We start from the raw sequence: 19,820 nt of genomic DNA on the forward strand, positions 1-19,820 counted from the left end.
TTTCCTTAGAAGTGAACAGGAAACGGATGAAAACGAAAGAATTTATGACTTTACAATGAATTTAAATTTAAGTGCATGCACATATTTATTTATATAACACACATACATAAAGGCTTAAATTTCCTGAAGACGTCAAACAGAAATTCTATTTGTCTAAGCAGCTGCACAATCTCATTACTTATTTATTGTATTTTGTGTTAAGCCAGACGGCAAGATTTTTAGGGCAGGAGCTGTTTCCTGCATGTCTGTGATTCAGCAAAATGAGCTGCCAAAGAGCAATCCAAATGCTGTAATTTATAAATAAGTCATTTATTTATAGAGGTACATGAGCTAGATAAGATCACAGAATGGAATGTTAAGGGATTGGAATGGACCTTAAAGCTCATCTAGTCCCAACACTCTTTGCTATGGGAAGGGACATCTCCCACTAGACCAGGTTGCTCAAGGCCTTACCCAACCTTATCCAACACTGTCAGGGGTTGGGGCTTCCACAGCCTCCCTGGACAACCTGTTCCAGTGTCTCACCATGCTGACAGTAAAGAATTTCTTCCTAATATCTAACCTAAATTTCCTTTCTTTCAGTTTGTACCTGACACCCCTTATCCTATCACTACAGTTCCAGATGAAGAGTCTTTCTCTGGTTTCCCTGTTGGTAGTGGAAGGTTGCTATGAAGTTTCCATAAAACCTTCTTCAAGTTGAAGAGTCCCAACTTTCTCAGCCTGTCTTCTTCAGGGAGGGAGTGCTTCAATCCTCTTCTAAATTTCATGGCCCTCCTCAGGATCTGTAAGAGTGACATTGTAAGCAGTGAGCTTCAGAAGGGGTTATTTTTCCCTGTTGTCCATGTAAGTATAAAGCAAATGGAGCCCTTTGAGGTATCCCGGTGAAGGCGCAATAGAACTGTACGCCCGCCTGCATTTTGGACTTGGCTTTGGATTTAGGCCTCCGGAAACTGAGGAACACAGCGCAGACAGACACCCATAACCGCATCCTTACTGGGATGCTGCTCGTCAGCGTCTCTGCGTCCCGGGCGGGGCGGGCTGAGCACGGCACCTCCGGCGCCGCCCGCCTCGTTCGTGGCCGCAGCGGCGGAAGCGCGGGGTGCCCCGGGCGGGCGGGCGGGCCGCGGTCTCCCGGCAACGGGGACGCAGAGCCGATGGAGGCGCTGTCGCTGCCCGCGGCGCTGTCGCTGGTGGCGGGCGGCGGCGCGGGGCTCAGCCCGGAGCTGCGGGCGGCGCTGGCCGCCTCGCTGCCGCTGGTGCAGCGCGACTACCGCTTCGAGCGGGTCTGGTTCTGGGGCTGCATCCAGGGCGTGCGCGGCGCCTACTACATCGCCCAGGGGCTGGGCCCCGACCGCGCCGCGCCCCGCAGCCGCCTGTACAGGTGCGGGGGCTGCCCCGGCTAGAGGGACCGGCCGGGCCGCTCTGGGGCTGTGCGGGTCGGGGGTGCTGTCCGGGTCTGGGGAGGGAGTCTCGGGGAATGCCCTCAGAGGCCTGGCGAAGTTTCCTCGAGCCCTGCTCTTTAGCGGGCTCGGCCCTGAGTCGTGCTTGTCGTTGGCAGCTTGAACTGCTTGGACTGGAGCCTTCTGACGCCAGCCACCGAGGAGATGCTTGCACTGGCTGAGGAGGTGAAGGGCCGCTTTCAGGGGGATCCTTCTTTTGAGTACAGCTTGGCTGAGATAAACGCAGAAGCTGCTGCAAGACTGGTTCAGAGTGGTAAGGAGGTAAATAAAGCAAAACGTTTTTGAACTCTGTTCGCTACATTTGCGCCCCTCACTCTGCAAAGGCGGTGGCTTCTTCTCACTCCTAATGAGCAGCATGAGCGTGTGGTCATGGATACGCAATTTCCTCTTGGTTAGAGCACAGTGCTTGTAACACCAAAGTTGCAGTTTCAATCACTGTATGGACTGTTCACTTAAGAGTTGAATTTGATCATCCTTATGGGTCCCTTCCAACTCAGAAAATTCTGTAACTCTCTCTGTAATTCCTCACTGTCATTGTGTAGCAACAGCTTCTTGATTGAACTCTTACTTCAGTTTGTGCTGAAGTTCAACAGGCCTCAGAAATTGTAAATATGCTTTATTATGCATGACTGCTATAGATCCTCACTGCGGTTTCTGAAGTTTTAATAGTAACTGCAGACAACATTCTTTATAAATGAATATATAAGTCATAAGTAGGTGAATTGAGAGGGAGGAAAGAACAGATGAAGGGATGGATAGTTAGATCTCTGGTGAGTCTAAACTGTCTGCTTCTAACCATGTTTTCAGTTCTATGCTGTGAAATGTCTTTTGAGGTCCTCTTAGTGCCATTGGACTCCAAGATGATAAGTCCATTGTGTCACCTCAAGTTTACTTTCAGAAATGAAAACAAGGAAAGCCCTGCCTGTAAAATGTCCCTATTTTTCTTTAAAGCCTGTGATCAAGGAGGAGGCCCGGCTCATAGCTACGATAGAAGAGATAGACAGAGCAGTTGGTATCGTCCCCCGGGGGGCATTTGTGAAGACTCCTCTTGGGTCTGTGCATGAAAACAGACACTTTGAAGGTAAATTCTGATTGTCTTTATCAGGATCAACTGTACTTTGATCATAAAGGCTGTAAATTAAGATGACTTTCTCTGACTGATGTTTTGATTTCAATTGGTTTTTTTTTTTCCTCTGGGATAAGATGAACAGGGAGGAGAAAATCCAGTTCCTCTAATGTTCAGGTGTATGATTCAACTCTGGAAGGTGGGAAAAGAGTCACTAATCGCTCTGAGTCATTAAACTGAGTAATTTGTCTGTATAAATGGTAGTTGATGGCAGTGTTTAGCAATTGCAGAAGTAGTCAATTGTTCATTTAGATAGAGGATATGGCCAAATGGGCACAGAAAGTTGTCCTCAAGTCAGTACCCATTGGTTATCTGGGACTGCAGTCAGTATGGTCTCCCATCACAGCATCAGGGAATGCTGACACCTGTTCCTGACAAGCCTTCTGTGGAGACTATTGGAGAAAGATTGTGATTCTGTTCTGGGCGGAGGGCATTAGAGAAACAATGTTATACTAGATAGTGTAGTGAATGTTACCCTAGTTCATTCATGCATGTAGTAATGTTCACCAATGGCTGTTCGCAGGTCTGTCTTTGGTGGAGGCAAAAAAGTTAAGCTCCTATTTCCATTTCACTGAGCCTGCTAACCTGAAGAATAAAACCCTGCTGGAAAAGGCTGACCTGGACCCATCCACTGACTTTCTAAATTCTTTGGAGCATGATATCCCACAAGGTAAAGGTAGCAAAATCAACAGATGCAGTGAGAGGGAAGGCAATAGGGAAGTTTGAGTAGCCTTGGAAGCACTGGGGGGACTGGTGTGGGTTACTGTAGAGGTGGTATGGGAAGCTTCTGTGACAAATAAAGGAACTTTATCCTTTACTAAATATTGTAGGTACTTCCTGTTTTAAGCAATTCCACACGCTTAAAACAAAAGATGTAAGTGTACCAGTGCTGTCACATCCTCTCAACAGGTCTGGCCACACTCTGCCTCAGTGCCATATTCCCTCCTGACTCCTGTAAAGCCTGTGACAACTGGTGACCCTATTGGGAGAGATAACTCCACCAGTGATAGAGGGAATTTATGTGGTTTGAAGTATTTCACATCTCTTGTTCCACCCAGTATTTCTCTTCTTTATCTAAACGGGCTCTTATTAACACCAAGCTGGTATCTCAAAGAGGCTGAATTCAAATGTTCCTTGGATAAACTTTGTTGGAATAGTCTGCCCTGTGGCAGGATTATACACTGTGAAAGGAGAAAAAAATACAGGCATACTGGATTGTATCTTCAGTTTACATCTCTGCTGTTTTGCTGGACAACTGCAAATATATTTAAATCCTTGCCAGGGATCCCTCTGGCAAGATATTTCTCTAAAGAGATGGGAGCGGCTTGTTATTAGTTTCTGTCTGTTTTTGCTGATTTGCTGCAATTTTTTGGATTGGACCAAAAAATTGCAATTTTTTGGTTTTCATGTCCTCTGTCTCGGGAGATTCTAGGGAAACAATTCAAACTTAGATTTTTTATTTTATTCCTGTTGAGGAGTAGTAGGATAGGATACTAGGTGACTGTGTCAGATGGAATTGGTGGATGGACAGTGAATTGCCAGTGTTGTAAATAGCTTTTCAGATTCTCTCTCCCTCCCTTCCTCTCTCATCTTACCCCCTCCTCCCAGTCGTCCCTTTGGCAAAAAAAGAACTGGGAATGTGAGCTCCTGCTTGGATTCTGAACATTTTTGACAGAGCATAAACTGCTAAAATCTAAACCACTCTTCAACTTACTGGGAGTGTCCTTATGCAACCGTTTTCCAGAGTTGTAGTCTGGACAGACTGCACATTTTTACAAACACTGGCAAATCGAGGTGGCCTTTTTGATTTAAAGTAGACTTGCAAGAGGGATTAGATCCTACATAGCTCCTAAGAAAATTTTAGCTTCAGTTTTGTATGGTAGTTCAGGCTACTGTTTGCCTTCCCACTGCTCCCCTCTCTTTTTTCCTCCCTTCCTCGTGGTAGGGAGACACACCATGTGTTAGACATGAAGATGGTGGCTTAGTCAGTCTTCAAATCGAACTTGACTTGTAGCTGTATTTTACCTGGTAGCAGATAGAAAGTGGGGCTCAACTGTGCCACTGTCGTGACTGTGTTCCTGTGGCAGATTGATGTCTGTGTAAGCATGAACCTTTAGCCCCTTCCCAGGTGGATGTTGCTGTTAGTGTAGATTTCAGTATCCTTAAAAAAGTTGCCTCTGAAAGACTACCTGAGGTAAAGTGCAGCTGAGTGCTTCTTAATGCAAGGGAAGATTCTTCATGGTGCTGTGCAGCTCTGCCTGCTCTGTCCTGAATTCGGGGATGAGGTGAAGAAAGTGGGAGAGGTAAGACAGGAATTGGTTACAGGATCAGCAAGGCATGCAGCCTCTCTAATTGCATTCTATCACATGCAGATAGGAGCTCTGACATTAAAGAAAGGTCAACCCAGTCTCCTTTAACAAGCATTCAGTTTGCCTAAAAGTACTGGTTGCTTGTGAAAATGTGTGTGGGGCGGGGGAAAACGCAGGACAGACACAGGCTTTCTGCTGATTTTATCAGCATGGCTTTGCCAGATTCACTCCTGGTTGTGAGATACTCAAACTCTGGTTCTCAGATTACTTTCCTTGAGCTCTGACAGTGCATGTTGGTCCTGACAGAAAAGGAAAAGTAGACAGCGCTTTTTCTATTTACTGACATGTTGTTCATAGCTCTGGCAAATCCCCTCATTTTGACCTGAAGCTTTTCTTGCCTTTCCTGGTTAGATCCTGTCTTGAACAGTTATTGTCAGAGCAGAAGTAGGAATTCTCAAATTTATTGCATCTAGAATTGTGACTGAAGCTAGAATTGCCTCTTTTTTTCAATAAATACATAATAAGTGATTTGGGGGTAAGCGATATTGGAGTGACACTCCCAGCCTGCACTGGCTAAATTCCCCTAGCATCTTAAAAGACCTAAAGAAAAGAACTGAGAGATTAAGGGCTGATTTAAACCTGTTTAAAAGTAACAACTCTGTTGGAATTGTTTTCTCTATTAAGTGGAGCCTTAGCATCTGTGATGGCTGTCAAGGGGGTAACTGTCGTAAGATATATGGTGTGTCATCATAGGAGAGCAGAGGTGTCTTACAGAATGGAAAGTTGGAGGCAGAGAGAACATTTTATATGACAGCTGAGAGGTGGGAAGAAAGGAAGTTAAAACTGCATTGAATAAAGGCAACAATGGTAAAAGCAGAATTTAGTGCAAAATTGGAAAACCTGGAGTTTTGTAACAAAACTGTCTGGCATTCTTATCTTTACCAGTGATATCTGTGGTGTTTGCAGGTTCCAGATTCTGTCTGTGTGTCTATCAGGTTATCTGTGCACTTTAAAAGTTCAGAATATGTTGCTGCTCCTCCTTTAATCATTCTGTCTGTTTATTTCTTGGTGTCTCAGCTCCCACAGAGAAGTGACTGAGTTAGCTTTTTTTTTTTTTAAAAACATATTTAAAAATTATTCTAGCGAAAAATGGGAAATGAGAACCTTGTCTCAAAAGCATGAACATAGAGGGGTTGTGATACAGATCTTCTGTCACCACAATATCAGATCATGTAATGCTTAATCCTGATCCAAATGGCCAGCTGGCCAGAACGTTGCATGCTGGGATCTGTAGGTTTTGCTGGCCATATGTCTGCATTAAAGATAAGCTTGTTTGCTCTAGTCTAAGCAGACAATCTGCTCAACTTTATGCACAATTAGATGTGGCCTTTCAGCTCCTGGCACATTGCCAGAGTTGTCCTTTCTGCTGCATGGAGTTTGGAACCCTGGACATAGTATTTCAGGAACTAGGGCTGTGGCAGTTTTACATCTGCTTGTAGATAATGGAATGGCAAAGCAAATAGCAATAATTCCTGGCATGCCTACAGCATTTTCACTTGATGACTTTATGTTGTGAAGACATGAAATAATAGACACGTTTCAGGCACTTATAATAATGGGGGAAGTGAAAATAGAGGGGGAAGATTGATCTCAGTGTGACCTTGGTATCAGATCAGCCTCTGCCCCTTTCTGCGAGGATAAAGAAAGGGGATGAGTGAAAGCCTGAGGAAGGAGTGTAGAATGGAAAGCTTGGAAGGAAGTGAGACAAGGCATGGAGAATTCAGGTCTTTGGCACTTTCAAACTGCAATTCAGAAAAGCAATAACTTGACTCTGAGGGTTTGTTACAGATTACTGAATGAGATCACTTTAATATGGAGATAAAGGACACCAACAGAACACTGCTAAAAACTCATGTAGGTGGGGAGGTATGTCTAGATAGGAAAAGATATGAGTGGAAATAGGATGTATATGAGAAAACTTTCTTCAAAAGTCATGACCCCCAGTCAGTAAATAGCTGCTTTTGGCTGAAAACTTACCACAGTTCACTTGTAGATGAAGAGTAGAAATTAGAATAAAAAAGATATATAAAAAGAAACACAGAAGGTTTGGAATGATTAATGACTGATATAAGTTGGAATTCATAATGAGTAGAGAATGACAAAGGGAGCCAGAATAACTAGAGTAGTCCGTGACAATGGTAAGGCAGATATTTTTTTAAACTATATTGAGAAGAAAAAAAAGCATAGTAAAGGTACTGGAAACTGTCACTAAATGGTGATGGTAAAAAGGCTGATAAGCATGTGGAAGGGTGGAACAGCTCAATTTTTTTCTGGTTTCTTTTTGGAAAGAATATGGACTTGCATCAAGCAAAGACAATAAAGTATTGTTTCAGACAGTTTTCAGACTGTTTGCTAAGGGAGGGTAGATTTAAACAACATTTACTGTGGATCAAAAACATTAAAATGGCAGAGTCAGATCAGTTACTTCTGAAATCATTATCTCAGGACACTTGTGGCATAATAATCTTTAATAAATCTTGGCATTGCAGAATTCTTCCCCTGAATTTAATCTTCCTTAGGAGCTGTGATTCAGAATTCAGTGAATGGGTGTATTTCTGGGAGAGGTCAGAAAGGGACCAGTGCCAATACTGCTATCCTTCAACTTATTTATAAATAATCTAAAAATAAAGGATTGGTGGAGAGACAAATAATGACAAGGCAGGATGGATACAGACATCTGGAAAACTTACTTAAATACAGTACATTTTGCAAAGTCACATGAGGAAAGTAAGGACTATAAGTCATACTTCGGGAATTGTATTCTAGAATCTGTGGCTCTGAAAGGAAATCCAGGCACAACCCACTGAACATCAGCTCCCAGGCTGATCCTGAGACTTAAAAGGGTAACTTGATCTGCAGATACATAAATAAGGGTGTAGCAAGCAGGAACAGGGGGGTGACTACTTTTGCACATACAGTTAGTGGAATCATAACTGGATTACTGCACATTGAAAAACCGGAGAGTTGCAGAAAAGAGTCACAAAATTATTCAAGGGCTGGTGAGAGATATAAACAGTTCAATCTGTTTATCTTGAGGAAAAGCCTGTGAGAATGGCTGTATTACACTGTGTAAATACTCCATGGAGTTTAAGTATTAGGTACTGAAGATCTATTTATGATAGCAGAGAAAGGCAAAACAGGAATCAGCAGCTAAAAATTATATCCAGAACTAAAATGAACAATGAGATGCAATTTCTAAGAGTGAAAAGATTAGTTAGCAAGGGTAATGGATGAGCCTATGTCTCTTGGTATCTTAACATCACGCTGGATGTCTTCCTGGGAATTGTGTTTCAGTCAAATGCAAATACAAGTTGATAGTCCCAGATATGTGTAAGTGACTTCAGTTTAATGGGCAGTGGTTTGTAGGAGTCCAGATTCCTGGTATGCCTGGCCATAAACTTGATGGCAGCCATGGAGGGTGATGTTCAGCTTGGACTTCTTCATTGTCAGTGACAGTAACACAAAGGTGACAGTGGGTTCCAAGTGCAAGTCAGCTCATTTCAGCTGGCATTGCTTTCTGAACTATGATATGTGAGGGCTCAAAAGAGGGCTGAGGAGATTCTGACTTACTGCCATTGTGCATCTTTATTCCCGGGAGAGATTTTATAGCATCAGTCCAAATGGGTATACAGTGGCAGGGTGAATCAGTGAGTCTTGTCTACTTGCCATTTCAAGATGAAGGTAGGTTAGAAGAAGTGCCTAGACAGATCATTCCAGCTCCTTTACCATTTGACTCTGGAGAAAGCGACAGCCGCTTGGATTGTAGCTTTTTCTTTACCCAAAAGTGCAGTGGTTTTGGAGCACTCCTTTTACAGCATTACAGACTAAGAGATTTGTGGCCATTTCTTTGGCTGAAAACTTTGAGCACGAGCTTTTCTCTGTAAGCTTGCTGAACAGTAGCCTCGGTTAGCACAGTAACCTCCTGTCATCTGAGGTTCATTAGCACGCTCTTTATCGGTTTAGCAAAAGCTGGTGCCTAATGGGTCCTTGAAGATAGAGGGGCTTCGTTTCTAAGTGGCAGATAGTTTCCTTGGCTGCTCTCAAGGGCCATTTTGGTAGCCCCGTCATGGCTGTCCCAAAAGTCAGGGTGCAGGAAGGAAGAAGGCCAGGAGGCACGACCCTGCTTTATCTCCATACATTAACACAGCTAATTAACTTGCCTTCGATCCCCCTCCCCCTCCCTCCTCCCTTCAAGGCGATTAATCCCCTATCAGCCTCGGTCTCCAGCCATTTGAAGAGTCTGTGTCTGCAGAGGTATTTACAGCCCCCAGCTAGCCACCAGGGGCAAGGGCTCTTTATCAGGGCTCTAAGACAAATGGCTGCCTATCTCCCTAGTGGCCTTGCAAAATCCAGCGAAGTGCTGTGCTGTGCTGGCCACCTACTTTCACCCAGCCTCCCTTCTCCACTAACATTTCGCAGATGTGACCTGAGCCCTCCCCTTTCATTGCTTAACAATAAGCAGCACCTCCCCAGCTCTGTGAAAGCTGAGAGCAAGAGCACTTTACTCCTTAGCCTGCCAAGAGCCACACGGGGACAAGGCTTTTCAAGCTGTCTCACTGAAATCCAAACTAAAAGACTCATAATAAATGAGAGGGCAGTACTTGATGTTTGCAAGAACAAAAAGAGGTGGCGAAAATGTAGACTGAAATACCTAGCATGGCTCACAGCTATCCTCATTCCTCATTAGGAGATGTGATCCTCAGGCTTGGTGAATGTGTGAAACTGAGCTACAGAATCCCATGGAGTTACCTGACATTAATACAAGTAGTTTTGACAAACAAGCTTTAAAATGCAGTGTTTGAGAATGAGAAAACCAGATGAGTGTGCATCAGAACAGTAGGATTTCTGATCTGAAAATTGTACCCAGTAGCTGGCTTAGTGGATTGTTAGTAAAAGCATTGGTACCTGAATTTCTCTGTTCTAACTGAAATCAGCCATCCCTAGGAATAATTCCAGGATGACTCTAGCTGCTGCCTTCCAGCAGGGTGCACTATGGTGCCAGCATTGTCAGTGCTGAGCACAGAAAAGGAAACCACAAAAAAGTAAAATGAGGAAGAAAATCACCAAGAGCAGCATCAAATCAAGGAAAAGGTATGTCCTGAGTTTCCAGACTGTGTGTGGCATACTAGCCTCCTCAACTGTAGGTATAGAGAAGATATTCTTTCCCTTTCAAGGTTAGCCAATTTCTGGGATGGTCACTAAGCTTTTCAATGGCCTTCTCAGCATCCTTAGAAACCACATGCCTGTAAATGGACATACACAATAAATAAGCATGTCCCCTATATTCTTCAAAAGTAGGGTCACTCTTAGTTTTTACCAGTGATGTGTAGAGGTTGTTAAGGCCATTCCTGCAGTGACCCAAGAAAGTTGCCTGGAAACAAGACAAGATGCTGTCCCTCCTGCAAGCTGGGGTGCTGCCTGCTCAACAGGAGTTCAAGATCCGACTGAAACCTGTCATGTGGCAGCAAGGTAGGGGGACTTCTGGGCCAGCTAGTATTAGAGCTTCTGACTGGCTGATCATGGTCTGCTTTGATGACTGGAAAGGAGTCTGTTTGCCTTGGGCTTTGTGTCTATGGGTAATAAAGCAGCGTATTCACTGCTTTTGGGTCCTGGGTCTATGTCACCTCAGGCTCTTGTTTAGTCAGACCTTGGATGAGTTTATATTGGAACAGGGCTGCCCATCAACTGAAAGCTGTGGTGGAATCTTTCACCCTCCAGACTGCTGTAGGGAAAGAATGAGGACAGAAGCAGAGTTTTCTAAGTAACTTTCCGGGGTTGAAAAGGGTTTTATTTAAAGGTTTTTATTCTCCAGTGAAAAAAATCATGACCCACCCTGTCTCAATTTAAGCTCCTGGTTCCTTTGACATAAAAAGGAGATGAACTTCTTGCTAAAATGATGGGAAATGCTGGTAAAGCCTTATAGAACCAGAAGCTGCAGGTTTATCACCACATCAGTCTCCCTTTTCTCTAGGGAATGATGAAAAATTACTTGTGGGGGGAAATCCTAGGACAGTGTGTGTGTCACTGAAGTCAGAACGAGGTCAGCTTTTGCTAGGAGTGATCTGTTTCTGAAGGGGCTCCAAGGAGTGGCAGCCCCTGCCTGTGCAGTCATTGGCATTGGTGCCAGCCCTGTGTATAGCTTTGCTTTGCTGTTTGCTGCCCATCTGGCCACAGGGCTTTTGAAAGGAAGAAGCCAGTTAGCATCATCTTTTTTTACTGTACACAAATATCATATGGATTGAAAATCTGCATGCTGAAGGGGCGTGTGGCAGTGTGTAAAGGGAAAAGGACAAGTGACAGTTCATCTTTGGGTATATTTGTACAGCAGTTATGCTGAGCAGAAATAGCTAGGCTATCTCAGGCATTAAAAGATGCTTAGCCTTTAGTGTTCAGAATTAGCACTGCACTGTACTATATGGAAATGCTCAGTGTGACATTATTCTCAGAAACTGGTAAACTCGTCGGGTAATTTGGTCCAGAATTCGTATCTAGTTTAGTACAAAAACATCAACAGTTTATAATCCGTGCCATCTGTTCCTCATCCCAAGCTCTTTTAACTAGCCTTGCTAATTTGATGATGAGGTAAGAATTACAACTGGGGGACTGGCAGGGCTTGTGGACTTGCCCCTCCTGCAGGAGAGCAAACTAGATGTGCTCTAAGCATTTGGTGGGTTTTGAATCCCAGCATCGACTCCTTTGTGTTTTCTCAGAATTCAGAGATCAATGTGAGGTTCTTTGCCCCTAATCCAGCCCCTGTTCATCATTATCACCTCCTCAAAGTGGCCAGTGCTTTGTTACCAGGAGAGGAAAAATCTTACAAGGTGGCCATAATCTCCTCTGAGAGTCAGACAGATATTCTCCCGTGGGTAAGAAAGTGACAGTGACCAAAAGCTCTAGGGGAAGCAGGCTAGAACAAAGCTGCCCATTGCATCCTTTCATCAAACTGTTAATCTTTCTTTCAAAGACATCACATTTGTTTGGTGACAAAAGCCCCAAAGAAGCTGAATTGAGCCTGAAATCCTGTAGCAAGATTTAGAGGAAGCGTCTTTCATTCAGAGCAGGGAGGGGCGAGAGACTCCTTTTTCTTCCCACCAACCAATGGGCTCAGAGAAACCCACGAAGGTGACGGATTAATGCAGGGGCTCCCCAGGTAGATGCTACGTGACTCCTGGCACGCTCCTAAAACGTTTCCACAGCGACCAGCTGAACAAGAAATATGGAGTGTGATGAGACCCAGCATAAACTAGTGCTTTGGAAGGAGGTGATTTGCCACTCCAAAAGATTTCTAAATTTACTATAGAAAACCCAAGATTCAGTGATCTGTACTGTAGTTATCAGAATACAAATAGCATGGATTTTAATCAGTTTTTCCTACTTATAAGTTTTGATTTCATATGGTCTTGCTGTTTCCTCTAGTGCACAGCCCTATTCCAAGTATTTATTCTAATGCTTTCTGTGCAGTCTACATCTATCTCTTAAGTAGAATCTTTTTGTTTCATTTTGATTTATCAGGTGGATTTAGGACTAAAGGGCAAACTAACAGGGCTATAAGGGAGGCTCTAATTTGATGTGTATTACTTCAGTACTAGCTTTTTCAGTCCTTCCCATCCTCTGGTGCTCATTTATTTCTGTGTATTGTCCCTTCTTTTGTGTTGGCATTGCTGGCTGTGCAGATTCCAGCTGGAAAAATAATGTTATTTCTCTCTAGTATATTTTCAGCCAGATTATTTCCCTTACCTGACTCACTAAGCAGTAAATAAACACTGTTGTGGTCTCTATGATGGAAGAATGATGAGGGTGGGAATAAGGGTTTGAGGGCAGAGGCTGCTTCAGCTGGATTAAGCAGCACTGTCAGATGTCTAAGTATCATTTAGGCCTGAATTTCATTTTTACTTGGAGGTACCTGAATACCTTGTATCTGGTATAGCACTGCAATGCCTGGGTCTTCCTTGTCAGCAGGAAAAAGGTTCTTCATGTGTAAATAGAAGGCCTGGGCCTGTCGAAATCATTTCTACTGCAGAGGCATGCCCAGTGGGAGAGGATAATGGAGAGGAAAAGCCTCTAAAGTAGGACCATTTTACTTTGAGTTTTGGGCATGGTGGTATTTGTGTGTCAAGGACATAGCAGGCATTAGGACCATGCAAGAGCCACTTGGCAGCATCTGACTGTAAGCTGTGCTTTCTTGGCTCTAGAGGCTTTTAAAAATAGTACTGAACCTGCAACCAGTCTGTGTTTTTATTTAATTATTATTAAATAGTTATATGGGGAACTGGAAATATTGACAGCAGTGTTAACATATGGGGTGCAGGTGGTGTGTCAAGCAAATGGAAGAGATTTAGTTTGCAGCCAGTAAGTGGCACGAAGGAGTTTGGGCCCCACATAGGACTGTTTGGATGTGTCCTTATGGCTGGTAGGCTGTGTGTGAAATGTCGGTGTGGCACAATTTAGTGAGAGCCAAAGCACAGTGACCTTTCCTAACAGCTGCTCTGGTTTGCAATTTGTGTTTGTTCCCTACAGACAACAAATTAGAAGTAGGAAGCTCTTCCCTGTGTAGGATTTTCTGTTGGAGGGAAATGGCAGCTAAATCCCACGGGTGTAGTGAGGCTTTGTCAGCTCTAAGTGCTTGGGGTCATGCAGCCGAGCAGCGGCTGCTTTTGCAGAGGGAAATGGTTATGTTGCCCCTCTCTGGGTGTTAATATTTGTCCTGTGACTCCATACTTCACTCTCATTCAGGACTAACTGCAGCAATAGATGTTGTAACCTGCTCTTGTGGCAGCATAATGTGTTAATGGTAAGTGCAACCACGCTGTGGCTGCTTTTCCCTTGAGACATTTCCTCCTTTGAAGAAGAATTGATAATGTCACTTTTATGACCCTCTGCGAGCTTTTGCAATGTGGAGCCTCTCTATCAGGCTGTCTAGCTCTTAAAGCTGTTTCTTCTCAAGCTTGCACTGAAATGAGGCATTGCTGAATCACCTCCAAAGCAGCAGTGTTATGAGAGGTCATACTGCAAGTGGACCAGTTACAGCAGGAAAGTTCTTCTGCAAACAACCCTCTTGGAAAGGTTTTTTTTAAAAGCTTATGTCTCACGCACCCTATTGCTTCTGCGGATTACAAGATTCAGCCCATAGCTGAGGCAGACATGGGGGATGAGACAGGGATTTCTATTGGCGACTGGAAAGGAAGAAGAAGCTGAGAAGGAGGTTGACTTTTGAAATTCAGCCCTGGTGTTCTGGCAGCTGTTGAAGGGCCATAAAAAAGGCAGTGGTTTAACACGGGGTGAGCATCAGGATCTTCAAAGCACTTTCTTGTTTGGGAAAGATGTGAGGAACTCCTCAGAATTCCTGCCTGTGTTTGGAGGGGTGGAGGCTGGAGCCTGATCCAAAGAGGGAATAGGAAGCTCCAGATCTTCATCCAGCGGATACTTTTCCCATGCTCTTTCCTCCCACACAGCAGCTCCCTCCCTTCCCTTCTGGAGCAGCAACAGGCAACGCTTTCAGCACAGAAAGCCTGCTTGGCTTTCTTAAGTTTTCTGGGTGCAGCTTAAATATTAATTTTCTCTTTTAAGAAATGTATTTTGAACTTTGGGAACCTCACCAGAGCAGTGTTAGTGGAAGGAATCTCTTGTGTGAGAGCAATGACCAGTTCCCTGCACCTCAGTAAGCTTTACATGATGTGTGCAGTTAACTCTGCTGCCTGATTTAGAGATACAGCACACATGGAAATGCAAGTTAAAATCGGTATTTAAGTCTAGGAAATCCAACCTTAACTTGCTGTCTCCTAGTTTTAGTTGTATTCTCTCCAATGCAAATAATAATATTTTAAAATCTTTTTTTCTTGACAACTTTTATCAAGGAATCTTGGTGTACCTTACAGATTGATGGTTTGAGCTTCCCAGTCTCTCAGTAAGAGGCATATTGTTTGACACAGGAACTGCCATGGAATATTCTCAGCCAGTGATGGAAAGGAATGGGACCCAGCAGCCTGATTCTACATTTTTATAGTAATAGAGACCTGAAGTTATCTATGTGATGGTTTTACACCAACAGCCATCTGTAATAGCACAGAAGTTTAAAAAACAAAAGAGAGAAAAAGGATGAAAATAGAATTTAATTTTCATAGTTCTCATTCCTTTTTATATTGCATTATTAAATGTGTTTCTAAGACTTTCTCTTAAGAAAGAAAAGGTGGCATATTTATTTTAAGCTATTATTGCATACTGTTCATTAGTTACTTTCTGGAGTGATTTATGACATCAATATTTCAAATCCAATGAGAAAGGTGGGCCCTCTCATAAAAAGCATATTGTTTGAGTATTGTGAGGTTTGAGCTGTCATAGAAGACAACACAAGTGTCCTCTATCTTTCTCAGAGAACAATTTTCTCCATGTCTCACAAGTTCAAATTTTGTTTTATGCAGCATTTCCTCAAATACAGCTGATGTGGTGAGGTATGGGGGGGAAAAAAAAAAGTAAAGAGATAAGAGGTTCTAATTTTTCTCTCTTTATGAAAAAGTCTAAAGAACCCAAGGAGGTTCCAGAATTTTAATTTCTCTTCTTAGAATATACACCAGCATTGTGTATTGAATGCAGTTTTTGAATGGGTTTTGTGTATTGCAAAAGTCCATTCTAGAAAAGTATGAAAAAATCACCTTTGATGATTAGGATAGAAAAATGTCTCTAGTGATCCAGTTAGTAGAAGGTGGAAGGTGGCATTGCTGCTACTCTTTGGCTCTGCAGAATAAAGAGCAGCTCTAGGATTAATCATCATTCTGGCTGAAAACAGGATGCAGTGAAAATGACATGACCGTTCTAAACAGCTTGTTGTAATTTTTTCCTATGCTCAACCTATGTTGTGCTGGTCTAGATGAGATTGCCCTTATGTAACCTGCCTGGTTTTGTTCAGGCCCTCACTTCACAGGAAGGCTTATGCAGCATCAGCAAAACTTTACTGTTCATATTTGTGTAGAACTACATGCAGAATGAAGGGCCAGAGAGGAGCTGGAAAGTATAACAGTAATAATTAATATTCCCCAAAGGTCTCACATTTATGAAATGACAAATTCAAGATCTTTGAGAGTTGGCATCTTGGACAGATGACAGGGAAATGTAGAAACTATACATCACAGCCTTCAGAGATGTACTGTAAAAGTGAACGGAGCCCTCTTCGATTGTATCTGTCCATTTCTGCCAGGTGTGGAGGTGCATGGGAAGTTCCTTTGATCAGTGGAGTTAACTGCTGATGAATACTCTGCTGAGATTGACAAGCCTGTGTGTCAATGGGTAAATGTTCTGAGATCATGGATCCATGTACTCTATTGCTCCAGAGCACAGATATGGGCATTTAATTATTTTGAACTTGATTTACTCTACCTCCTCTGTGAATTTATCCAATGAAAAGATGTCTAAATCCAGATACAGTTCCTAAGAGCATTGAAAACCCCGTTTTCCCTCTTACCTTTCCCAGTTGTCACTCTCCAGGCATTTCTTTTTGCTCTGTAAAAATGGTTTGGGGCAGAGGGTTCATCTGTGTAGGTGAACATATATAAACAAGCTATCATATGCACCCAGGTTGTTAGATGCTTCCAGTATGTTGAGAGGCATTTACAGATTAGATAATCCCTAAAGGTTTTCACCACCCAGCAAGGTAAGGCGTAGTCCTATTCTTGACAGACTTGCTTCTTGGAGGACTGGTCCTAAATGAAAGACAATGAGAGTTCCTTATTGCATTATCTTTTTGTCAGAGAAACTTTACGAAAAGTTTACGGCGTGTCATCATCCTCTTCCCCACAATCCAGTGTGTAAAGTACCACCAGTATTTGGAGGAAAGATTTGTAGGTCATTTATACAAATTCAAGCTGAAGAACCATGAGCTGGGAACAATCATTCAAAGTAGAAATTGAGAGTTACTTGTCACTATTACATTCAGACCTATTTGCCTGCTACTTGTTGATCAACACTCCTACACATGGTCATGCTCTCACTAGCAAATGCTGGAAACTTTTAGAGACAAAGTTCAAGAAACTGAAAGCTTGTCCTTTGACAGCAAATGGCTGTAGTGCTTCAGTCACTGGATGATCTGCCTTGTAGTGAAGTGTTCCTTGTCTAGGTTTCTATGCTATCCAAGTGATGGAATTTCTTAAGAACATGCAGATGCCCTCAGTCAGGATTTGTAATCCCAGTGGCTGAACCATAATAGGTATTTTTACTCCAGGTATGAAAAAGATCCAGGCCAGTTTGTGTCCATATGAATGGAGAGACTGGAGAGTCTGGATGGGAGATTGAGGTTGCCTTGTATGTGAAACCACTGCTTGTGAAGATATTAGCTCATGTTGTACCTAGGACTTGTGTAAAGAATGTCACAGTGCAAGGAAGGTGAAAAGATGGCACACACCTGTATTGACTGTCTGATATGAAGTAGTCCTCTACTTTACTGCAACCCCAATTGTTTGTCTTTAGTGGAAATATGGAGGAGAATGAGTCAGAAATAAGTTCTCCAAAGCAGAAATCTCCTGATTGTGAATGTCTGTTTTGTACTTCTGTCCAGCAGCTCAAGTCAGTCTGTCAGAAAGGAGGTAGGTATTCTTGCTGTTCACTGATTTCCACATTTGCACATGACTGAAGAGGGTACTTTGAAAGGTAGCAGATCAGAAATGACACAAAACTTGCATATTATAACAAACATGTGGAACTTGCTACTGAAGGAGGTAGAGGAAACAGTGGTGGCCAAGAAACTTTTGAGAAGTACAGAAATACGAAGCAAAGAGTTAAGTAACAGGTGAGCAGAACAATTCAACACCTGGTTTTACAGGGTTTTGAGTTGGATTGTTCCTTTCTGATTCTGTAGCCACCACATTAACATTTCCTCTCAACTTCCCTCATTCCCTCAGCTACTGTAGTTTGCCATGAACTGCATGTGAGACAACATCTACTGTGAGGGAGCACACAAGAGCCTAAGGCTGCACGGATGTGGACTGCCCAGCTACCCGCTGCTTCGTGGCTGCCAGGCAGGCCTGACAGCCTGTGCTTCCTTGCAGCTGCTGGCAGACCAAAGCTCCAGGAGCTGCAGTCAGCCCTTGGGTCACATCCCAGGGAGACCTGCTGTAGGAGCCTGGGGTGTTAAAGTCCTTCAGCCCTTTGTTGGATGTGACTAAAATTGGCCAAGAGTCACGAGTGAGTGGGAGCAGGAGGACACGCAGCTGACAGCAATCACAGAAGCCCTTCCCCAGGCTAACCGTGACATGAGTAAGCATGAATCACAGCATAAATTGATGAGCCTAAAATTAATGAGCCTAAAATTATCTACAAAGATGAATAGTGCCTAAATAGCCCAACACATTATGTGCTTTCTGCTTATTCTGGAATTGGCAGATTTTGGCTTTGGGTACAGATAGGCTGACTGCTTGACTCTAGGCCAGTGGTAGCCTGACAGTTCCAACCACATTTTTTTAATTTGGGCTTGTTCCTGGTTTTTTTAGATAGAGATTCAGGAGGACCCTTCTTCCCTACATTGTAGTCTCTAGGTATTACAAATTTGGTGCTGAAGTTGGTATTTTCTTCTCCTGGCAGCTCCTTGCCCTCCAGCACTGAATCCAAGCTGATGCTTCAGCCCCCTCCCTCTGGCACAATTCCCAAGCTGTCATGTCAGATGCAAAATAAATACTCAGAGGCTCTGAGCTCCTTGTATCCAGAAGAAACTGCATTTTCACACTGGCTCTGAACCTCTTCTGTGGAGCCAAAACAAAATTAATGTGGAAACTAATCCCTTTGCCCCTACCACGCACATCCTCTTCAACAGTGGAGCCAAAAAAGACTGAAGAGAATTAACCTTTTCCATATATTTCTCAGATAGGAAATACCCTACTTTTCATTCTCTCATTTTTTTTCCAATTGCTGCATCAGAGAAACCAGTCTTCCCTGAAGGAGGAAAGCACCTTCTTCCTCTTCCCACTACTAATGCTATAAGTTTATTTTAAGGACAAATTTCATTCCTATGCAGGATTGCTACAGCTCATCTTGGCTCTCTACAGCTATTAGCTACACCAAGTAGGTGGCAGAGCTTGTTGGAGTAACTGCTGCCCACTCAGATACAGCCAAGAATAGCTGCAGCCTCTCCTGGGGATCAGTTATACCAGTCTGGAGCTTGAGGGTCCCTTCCTGTGACGCATCCAACATCATCACCATAGCCATGGGAATATGCTACTATGTGAACCCAGACAGACATCTGGAAACGAGGGCAGCCTGCAGTGCTGAACTGACAAAAGGAAAACAGGGCATCGAGATTTATGTTCTCCCCGACTTCCCTCCTTTCAGGTGTCACAAACCCCAGTGTAGCCTTGTGCACTGTTAATAGGTCAGGCAAAACCCATGGCAGCCCTTCTCTCAGCTTAGGTTAACTTGCTGCAGGAGTGCTGCCTCTTTCTCTTTTCCAGTGATTCACTTGCACATCTTCTCACAGGCTCCTGGAGTATCCAGCTGGAGAAGGGAGGCAGCGTGGTGGTGCTGCGGAGCCTGCTGTGGCTGGGACTGACATTCTACCATGTCCCAATGACCAAGCAATTCGGCTACGTCTACTTTGGCACCGGTGAGAAGAATCTTGATCTGCCCTTCATGCTGTGACTCTTCTATCTGGGAGAAGGACTCAAGAACTAGAAAAGATCTACATTTTATACTTAGGAAATTTTGTTTACTGCTTGTTCTAATAAAAATGTGAAACCTCTGCACTTTGAGCAAGATTCTTCTGTGCCTGGATGCTGGCCCTCATTCTTTCCCTAGGACTACATTGTATGCAATCCTCCCTGAACTCCAGATGGAATTCAGAGAATCACAGAATATTCTGAGTTGGAAGGGACCCACAAGGCTTGTTGA

General features: G+C 43.5%; 1 protein-coding gene across 1 annotated transcript; it reads left to right on the forward strand.

The window, feature by feature from the left end:
- The first annotated feature begins 1,154 nt into the window (after positions 1-1,154).
- Positions 1,155-19,681, forward strand: RSPH9 (radial spoke head component 9). Its single transcript, XM_030235924.2, has 5 exons — positions 1,155-1,381; positions 1,559-1,721; positions 2,412-2,541; positions 3,110-3,256; positions 19,411-19,681. Exons 1-5 carry the CDS (start codon positions 1,155-1,157, stop codon positions 19,569-19,571), a joined length of 828 nt encoding a protein of 275 aa, XP_030091784.1. The 3' UTR covers positions 19,572-19,681.
- The last annotated feature ends 139 nt before the right edge of the window (positions 19,682-19,820 follow it).

The sequence above is a fragment of the Serinus canaria genome, chromosome 3 (genome assembly GCF_022539315.1).
Source record: "Serinus canaria isolate serCan28SL12 chromosome 3, serCan2020, whole genome shotgun sequence".
In the NCBI taxonomy this organism is placed as follows: Eukaryota; Metazoa; Chordata; class Aves; order Passeriformes; family Fringillidae; genus Serinus; species Serinus canaria.